Source organism: Dipodomys ordii, unplaced genomic scaffold, assembly GCF_000151885.1.
Source record: "Dipodomys ordii isolate 6190 unplaced genomic scaffold, Dord_2.0 Scaffold129, whole genome shotgun sequence".
NCBI classification, from domain to species: Eukaryota; Metazoa; Chordata; class Mammalia; order Rodentia; family Heteromyidae; genus Dipodomys; species Dipodomys ordii.
Window position 1 is genome coordinate 1,783,199 of NW_012267345.1, and position 8,631 is coordinate 1,791,829.

General features: G+C 67.0%; 1 protein-coding gene across 1 annotated transcript in view; it reads left to right on the forward strand.

Annotated features, from left to right (window-relative positions):
* Col20a1 (collagen, type XX, alpha 1) overlaps positions 1 to 8,631 on the forward strand; it is a 32,637-nt gene that overhangs the window by 5,713 nt on the left and 18,293 nt on the right. The window contains exons 8-20 of the mRNA XM_013030355.1: positions 449 to 601; positions 739 to 908; positions 1,280 to 1,409; positions 2,262 to 2,407; positions 2,480 to 2,603; positions 2,822 to 2,961; positions 3,404 to 3,533; positions 3,708 to 3,850; positions 4,018 to 4,150; positions 4,386 to 4,534; positions 4,724 to 4,853; positions 5,405 to 5,458; positions 7,269 to 7,407. Coding sequence (XP_012885809.1) covers positions 449 to 601; positions 739 to 908; positions 1,280 to 1,409; positions 2,262 to 2,407; positions 2,480 to 2,603; positions 2,822 to 2,961; positions 3,404 to 3,533; positions 3,708 to 3,850; positions 4,018 to 4,150; positions 4,386 to 4,534; positions 4,724 to 4,853; positions 5,405 to 5,458; positions 7,269 to 7,407 — 1,741 coding nt within the window. The remainder of the gene's footprint in view (positions 1 to 448; positions 602 to 738; positions 909 to 1,279; positions 1,410 to 2,261; positions 2,408 to 2,479; positions 2,604 to 2,821; positions 2,962 to 3,403; positions 3,534 to 3,707; positions 3,851 to 4,017; positions 4,151 to 4,385; positions 4,535 to 4,723; positions 4,854 to 5,404; positions 5,459 to 7,268; positions 7,408 to 8,631) is intronic.

Consider the following 8,631-nt stretch of genomic DNA (forward strand, 5'->3'; position numbering starts at 1 on the left):
CTGTGCCCGTGTATCATGGCCCAGGACCACGCCCCTCACTCATGAGCACTGTGCCCGTGTATCATGGCCCGGGACCATGTCCCTCACTCATGAGCACTGTGCCCGTGTATCCGTGGCCCAGCCTGGGACCACGCCCCTCACTCATGAGCACTGTGCCCGTGTATCATGGCCTGGCCCGGGACCACGTCCCTCACTCACGAGCGCTGTGCCCGTGTATCCGTGGCCCGGGACCACGCCCCTCACTCGTGGGACCACCCACCGAGGCTCAAGGTTCACTGGACAGGCTGGAAGACCCTGGCTCCAGCTTCCCTCTCTCATGGCTCTGATTCCTCCCTCTCCTATGTTGGGGGGCTTGGAAGGGTCCCCCACCTAATCCTGTTTGGATGGAGGAGGATGAAGGTCAGGTGGCAGGCAGCCCTACACTCTTAACCCTCTTAACCCCAAGCAGGTGTGAAGAATGCCGACGAGGCTGAACTGAAGCTCCTGGCATCCTGGCCTCTGGACATCACTGTCCACAATGTGCTGGACTTCCCCCAGCTGGCCACCTTGGCTGGCCTGCTCAGCCGCCTTATCTGTCAGAAGGTCCAGGGCAGGAGCCCAGGCAGGAGCCCAGGTAGGGGCCTGAGCAGAGCCTGCCCCACCCCCTGGGGCTGTGGACTAGCCTGTGGCCGGCTCTCCTTCCTTTCTCTGAGTGGCCATGGGGGACTTGGGTCCTGACGGTGGCCTACCTACCCACAGCCACACGGGCTCCGCCCGTGTCAGCCCTGCCCCCTCTCCCTGCATCTGCCAGCCTGGACTTCACCCGGGTCACCTCCTCCAGCCTCCACCTGTCCTGGACTCCGGCCCCGCAGCCTCCCCTCAAGTATCTGGTTGTGTGGCGATCTTCCAGGGGCAGCGTCCCCAGGGAGGTAAGGGCCTGGCACCCCGCCCGCCCCAGACGGCAGCTGGCGGGGACCCTGCCAGCCACACTCGGGGTCTGGTGAGCTGTGGCTGAACACTGGACTCGAGTCCACGGATAACCAGGTCCTGTAGACAAAGGGGGCCAGAGTGAAGGGCAGGTTCCTTGAACACATGGGTGGGGCTGGAGGGGGAGCACTGGTGCTGGCCGGGGGCGGGTGGGCTCTGGTGCCCGAGGCTTCGCTGTCAGAAGGGCTGGATTGGGAGGGTGTGTCCAATGCCTGGGCCTGGGTGCACGTCTTATGTCCCTGAACCTACGCTCTGTCCTGCAACCCTGCCTCCTGCACCTGCCCGGCCCGGCCCAACGCGGCCCTCTGTCCAGCTGCTGGTGGAGGGGGCCGCCTCATCCTTGGAGCTTCACAACCTGACTGCCAGCACGCAGTACCTGGTCTCCGTGCTCCCCGTGTACGAGGGAGGGGCTGGTGAGGGCCTGCAGGGCCTGGCCACCACAGGTAGGTGCGGGCGCCTGCGCCCACCGTCCTCCCTGGACATGGCTCCATCAGCACAGTGACCCTCGCAAGACCCGGCCCCAGGCGTGCTGGCCTGTGTCCTCCACGGGACGCCAAAGGCGTTCCACTGTGGCCGGCGCTGCCCATACCACGCAGCCGGGTCCAGGCTTCTCGGGCCACGACCACGGCCGAGCCAGGTTCTGTCAGCCCCAGGAACGCCACAGGTTACAGCTCCAAAGGAAAACCAGTTCCCAAAAGAAAGCCACACCCTCACCTTCACCCAGGCCCCTTGCCCGGCCCTGGCGACCTCTGACCTCTCTGCCGAGCTGGCATTCATCCATGGCCCTGTTCCCTGTGTGGCTTTTAGTGAGGCCCTTCCCGCCAGCGTCCCCACCCCCACTGCCCCAGGGGCCATGACCTCCATTTCTCAGTGTGGTTTGCCTTCCTAGAACTCTGAGCCAAAACGCTCAGTCAAATTGGGCTGGGCTGGGGCTCAGCACCCTGTGCCCCCCTGGCTTTCCCCAGCCCCCCGAGCCCCTCCAGCCCCCTCCAGTCCCCCCAGCTCCCTCCAGCCAGGCTGGGATGGGGCTCAGCACCCTGTGCCCCCTGGCTTTCCCCAGCCCCCCGAGCCCCTCCAGCCCCCTCCAGTCCCCCCAGCTCCCTCCAGCCAGGCTGGGATGGGGCTCAGCACCCTGTGGGCCCCCTCCCCCCGCCCCACGGGTCCCCCATCTTACCCAACCCCATTTCCGGGAGGCACTGCACAGGCCTTGCCCTGTGAGAGGGCCCCTTTGTGGGTTTGATTTCTGCATGTGCCGTGTGTCCCGACTCCCCGCTGATGGTCACCCTCCCCCCCAGCACCCCTGCCTCCGCCCCAGGCCCTGACCCTGGCCGCAGTGACGTCCAGAACCCTTCACCTCACCTGGCAGCCCTCGGCCGAGGCCGCCCAGTACCTGGTGAGGTGCCTGCCCGCCTCCCCCCCAGGCGAGGAGCAGAGAAGAGAGGTGCGAGGCTGGGCGAGGGAGCTGGGGGCCAGGGAGGCGTCGCGGCACCAGCCTTGATGCTCCGTCCCCCAGGTCCGGGTGGGGCGGCCAGAGGTGCTGCTGGGTGGTCTGGAGCCAGGCAGGAGCTACGAGGTTTCCGTGCAGAGCCTCCGCGGGCCGGAGGTCAGCGAGGCCCGACGCCTCCGGGCCAGGACCTGTGAGTGTCCCCTCCCCCACAGCCGCCCTCCGTCCCCTCCCCACAGCCACCCTCTGTCCCCACAGCCGTCCTCGGTCCCCCCCCAGCTGCCCTCGGTCCCCCCCCCAGCTGCCCTCCGTCCCCTCCCCACAGCCGCCCTCCGTCCCCGCACACGGGCCACTGGGCCGGAGTGTGCACGGGGGCTGGGGCTTGGGCGCTAAGGCTCTGCGTGCCCACAGCGGCCCCGGCACCCACAAGACACTTGAACTTCACGAACGTGAGCCACAGCTCAGCCCATGTGTCCTGGGAGGCCACCCGGAGGCCCCTCCGCCTGGTCAGGGTCAGCTACGTTTCCAGTGACGGTGGCCACTCGGGGCAGGTGAGACCAGAGCTGCCACGGTCCAGTGTCCAGAGTTTACACACCGACCTCGGGGACCCAGGGGCCCAGCATTTACACACTGACCTTGAGGACCCAGCGTTTACACACTGACCTTCGGGACCCAGTGTTTACACACCAGCCTTGGGGGCCGGCGTTTCCACACCGACCTCGGGGACCGGCGTTTCCACACCGACCCCAGCAGGCCCCCGGTGCGCCCTCGTGGGCCGGCCTCGGGCTGAGGCTCCAGGGCTGCACTGGGCAGCTTTGGGGGAGGGGAGGGTTCACACAGTGGACAATGCAGGGAGACTGCGGCTGGGCTTGGTGTGGGCAGTGGGGGGGAGGCCCCACCCATGGGTTATCCTGGGGTTCCTCATGTTGAGGACCCTGGGCCTCCACCCTGGCAGCAGCTCCGGGGACTGTGGGTCTGCCCGTGTCCCCACAGATGCAGGTCTCTGGGGACGCCACTTCCGCCGCCTTGGGGCCCCTGTCCTCTTCCACCACGTACGCCGTGCGCGTCACCCACCTCTACCTCGGGGGTGGCTCTTCCTCCCTGACCGGCCGTGTGACCACACGTGAGTTGGGGAGCAGGCTGGGGCCAGAAGTGACACGCTTTAAGTCCCCAGCCTGCCCTGACGTCTGAGCCACACGGGGACCAGCGTCCGGTGGCCGTGGCGGGCGGGCTGGGTGTGGGGCGCCCCCACATGGGTGTGAGGAACAGAGGCTCCACCTGCACCTCCACCTTCCAGGGCGGGCCCCCAGCCCGAGCCAGCTGTCGGTGACGGAGCTGCCAGGGGACGCGGTCAGGCTGTCCTGGGTGGCCGTGGGCTCTCCGGGCGCGCTCGGCTACCACATCAAGTGGACACCCTTGGGAGAGGGAGAGGCTCGTGAGGTGCAGGGGCTGAGAGGGGCGGCTGACCCTCCCTTTCTAGATCCCCAGGACAAGCTGGGGCCGGGCCCTGGGCATCCCCAGATCCTGTATCTCCAGGACTTCCTGGGCCCATGAGCTAGTCCCCCAGTGCGAGGTCCGCGAGGACACCCGGGCCCTCCTCTCCCCAGATCTCTGTCGCAGGGGCTGTACGCACGGCCGTCCTGCCTGGGCTGAGCAGGCATGCAGAATATGAGATCACCATCCTGGCCTACTATGAGGACGGGGGCCGCAGCCACCCCGTGTCCATCCGCTATGCCCCTGGTAGGTGGCCCTTCCCCCATTCCCAGAGGGAGCCCAGACTCTTCCAGACCCTGAATTCTGTGAGTCCCCAACCCCTGGACTTGGCCACCCAGCAACAGGGCGCAGGCGTTCCTGGTGGCTGAGGGACAGAGCCTGGCCGGGGTAACGCCTCTCGGCAGAGGCAGCAGGGGTCCCCTGGTTGCAGCATGCTCCTTTTGGAGGGCCTGAGCCTCACACTGCCCATGCCATTGGCCAGCTGCAGCGAGCAGAAGCCCTCCATCCAGTCTGGCCCTGGCCTCGGCCATCCCCAACAGCCTGCAGGTCAGCTGGACACCCCCAGCTGGACACGTCCTCCACTACCGGCTCACCTACGCCCCGGCCTCAGGCGCAGGACCTGAGAAATCGGTGAGTCCGTGAAGAGCTAGTGGCTGCCACTCCACAGAGGTCTTTGGGTCTGGGGGGAATGGCCAGCTGGGGTCCTGGGGGCCAGTGGATGACGTGGCCCAGTTGGTCTGCTGGGGTCCTCGGTAGTGGAGCAGACAAGAGGAGGTGGATGCTCCGGAAGGGGCGGCTCAAGGGACCCCCGTCCCACAGATCTCTGTCCCAGGCCCCAGGAACCACACAGTACTCACCGGCCTCCTGGCTGCCACCAAATACAGAGTCCTGGTCTCAGCCATCTACAGAGCAGGGAAGAGTGTGGCGGTGTCTGCCACTGGCCAAACAGGTAGGTGAACGCATATGTCAGAGCCAGACAGATAACCCAGGCCTGGCCAGATGCCCGAAGGCAGCAGACCTGTCCTAGTGCATCCACGTGGCGTGGTCACGCTCGGCCCTGCGTGTGCCCTTCACGTGGCGTGGTCACGCTCGCCCCTGCGTGTGCCCTTCACGTGGCGTGGTCACGCTCGCCCCTGCGTGTGCCCTTCACGTGGCGTGGTCACGCTCGCCCCTGCGTGTGCACTGCGTGAATCCGGTGTGGGGCCGGCCTGCATCTCCCGCTGCAGGCCCCAGCCCGTCCCCAGGGTGACCATCACCAAGGCAGCCCCTGGCCTTGCTGTTGGGATCTGGGGCTCTGGGGATGGAGTGGAGCCCCTGGCGTTGGGCCAGGACTCTGAGGATGGCAGCACCATCCTGTCCCCTCCTGGAGGGTGGAGAGAAGGGGGGCGGGGAGGGGGCGGGGATGCGATGCAGGCCTCGGGAAGGAGGTGCCTCCCCAAGGTGGCCCTCCCTGGTGGCGGGGTCAGGCTCAAAGCGACCCCTGATTCTGTGTCCTCTCAGCAGCCTGCCCGGCCCTGCCCCCAGACGCCCCCAGCGCCCACGGCACCCTCCCAGGTAGGCGCTGCACATGGCTGGCCTCTGTTTGTGCTTTGCCTGCTTTTCTCCGGCCCCTGCTGGCCGGCGGGGGCAGTGGTGGCCAGGGGCCCTCCCCGAGCTGCTGGGGAGACCACCTGTGCCCTCCCCGAGCTGCTGGGGAGACCGCCTGTGCCCTCCCCGAGCTGCTGGGGAGACCGCCTGTGCCCTCGAGGCCCCCGGAGGCTGGGAGAGGCCCCACCTTCGCCTCCAAGGACGCTCAGCCTGGAGCCGAGGCAGAGGCCAGGGTCCCGCAAGGCTCATGGCTGCCAGTGAGCCAGAGGCGCACCACGCAGAGCCAGGCCCCTCGCGTGTGCAGCTCCAGAGCCCGGGCCTCTCCAGGGAGGACTGTGGTGGACACTGTCGTGAGCTCTCAGAGGATGTGTGTGAGCAGGCAGCATAGGCAGCTGCTCAGCAGCGTGAAGGCCGGGTCTCAGCCCCTGGGGAGCCATGCCTGGCCTGGGCCCGCCGTGGGGCCGGCAAAGCTGCTGGGTGGCTGGCAGCAGACAGGTGGGCCGTGGTGGGCCAGGGGGAAGAGGGACAGCCACAGGTGATTCCCAGGAACAGGACTTGCGTCGGACGCGTAGTGTACACCTGAAGGTGAGCCCAGCCAAGGAAAAGTTGGAGAGAATCTGTCTCAAAAAGGAAATGAGATCCAAGAGGCTCAGGGTGCAGTTCAAGTGGTAGAGGCCTCTCCTAGCACGGGAGAGGTCGTGGCTCAACCCCAGTGCCACAAACAGAAGGGAAGGAGGGGGAGGAGGAAGACAAGAAGAGGAAAAACAGGAAGAGGAAGAAGATGAGCAAGATGGAGAAGGGAAAGACAATGGAGGAGGAAGAGGAACAGGAAGAGGGGGTACCATGTTGAAAGGGCCCCGGGCCTGCTGGGTGCTGACGGTGCTGAAATACCCGAGAGCGTGCACCTCCAGTGAGGGCCAGCGCACCCCGAGGAGGAGCGGAGCTTTACAGACCCGTCGTGGGCCCCAGCCCTTTGGGTTCAGGCCATGGCAGGCCTGGTTGGGTCAGATCGAAGCTGGGGAGGTGGAGGGAAGGTGCACGGTGGGGAGGTGGGGAGGTGGAGGGAAGGTGCATGGTGGGGAGGTGGGGTGGCTCAGGCCGTGGCTGGGAGGCCGTGGCTGGTTCAGGTCGTGGCTGGGAGTCCGTGGCTGGCTCAGGCCGTGGCTGGCTCAGGCCATAGCTGGGAGGCTGTGGCTGGCTCAGGTCGTGGCTGGGAGGCCATGGCTGGGAGACTGTGGCTGGCTCAGGCCGTGGCCGGCTCAGGCCGTGGAGGGCCCCTGGGCTCTGCTGAACAGATGGGCATGGAGGGTATGGTGCCAGGCAACTGGCACACAGGGAGGTCTTCCTTAAGGAGAAAAGCACGTTGGGGGTGCTGGGCTCTGCTTGCTGCAGGGGTGAGCCGGGGCGTGTGGAGGGCAGGGGCAGACACGCCACCCTGTGTCAGCCCTGGGCCTCCCAAGCAGAGGCATCTGGCTGAGCGTTTTCCCCGGTATCAGCTGTGGAGGCTGGGGAAAGGTAGTGTGGAATGGGATAGGATGAGATGGCCAGCCAGGGACTGGATTCCAGGGCGGGCCACACGCGCCACCCTCCTGCCCCATGTGCCACCCCAGACCCCACCCCTGTCCCCCCTGAGCAGTGAGCCTGGCCCCTCGTCCCCCCCGTCTCCCCCAGATCCCACCCCTGTCCTCCCTGAGCAGTGAGCCTGCCCCCCGACTCCCCCAGACCCCACCCCTGTCCCCCCTGAGCAGTGAGCCTGGCCGTTCCCCGTCTCCCCCAGGGTTTGACCTGATGGGGGCCTTCGGCCTGGTGGCAACGGAATATGCCTCCACCCCGGGCGTGGCCATGGGACCCTGGGCCTGGGGCCGGGCCCCAACCTTCACGCTCTTCAAGGATGCCCAGCTGACGCGGCGGGCCAGGTATGCGGGCAGAGGGACCGGGGCGGCAGTGGGGGCCGTGGGAGGCCAGGCGTGCAGACGGGCGTGGGAAGACTGGCCGCGTCTCCTGTGGCCCGTAGGACCTCCACCCCGGACTGACCGGGCCCCACGCCACTTCACAAACCAGAGACAGGCCTCAGCCCGTGCACTTCCCAGGTCCGCCTCTGGCGAGTGGACGGAGGCCACTCCCTGGCATGCGCCACTCACGCAAATCTGCCCCATGTGGCCTGGGCACTGGCCACACCTGCAGGATTTTTTTTTTTTTTTTGCCAATTCTGGGGCTTGAACTCAGGGCCTGGGCACTGTCATTGGGCTTCTCTGTACTCAAGGCTAGACTCTACCACTTGAGCCACAGCACCACTTCCAGCCTTTTCTGTTTATGTGGTACAGAGGAATCGAACCCAGGGCTTCATGCGTGCCAGGCTAGCACTCTACCACTGAGCCACCTTCCCAGCCCACACTTGCAGGATTCTGTGTGTGGGACGCCATGCTGGTCTCCTTTGGCAGGGCAGGGGGGCACGGGCTGCTGGCACCTATGAGGCTCCAGGGGGTAGCAGATGGTTCCCAGGTGTGCTCACCCAGCCCAGGTGTGCTCACCCAGCCCAGGTGTGCTCACCCAGCCCAGGTGTGCCCCAGCCCAGGCGTGATCACCCAGCCCGGGTGTGCTCACCCAGCCCAGGCATGCTCACCCAGCCCAGGTGTGCTCACCCAGCCCAGGTGTGCCCCAGCCCAGGTGTGCCCCAGCCCAGGCGTGCTCACCCAGCCCAGGTGTGCTCACCCAGCCCAGGTGTGCCCCAGCCCAGGTGTGCCCCAGCCCAGGTGTGCTCACCCAGCCCAGGTGTGCCCCAGCCCAGGTGTGCTCACCCGGCCCAGGTGTGCTCACCCAGCCCAGGTGTACCCCAGCCCAGGTATGCTCACACAGCCTAGGTGTGCTCACCCAGCCCAGGCGTGCTCACCCAGCCCAGGTGTGCTCACCCAGCCCAGGTATGCTCACACAGCCCAGGTGTGCTCACCCAGCCCAGGCGTGCTCACACAGCCCAGGTGTGCTCACCCAGCCCAGGCGTGCTCACCTGGCCCAGGTGTGCTCACCCAGCCCAGGCGTGCTCACCCGGCCCAGGTGTGCTCACCCAGCCCAGGCGTGCTCACCCAGCCCAGGTGTGCTCACCCAGCCCAGGTGTGCCCCAGCCCAGGTGTGCTCACCCTGCC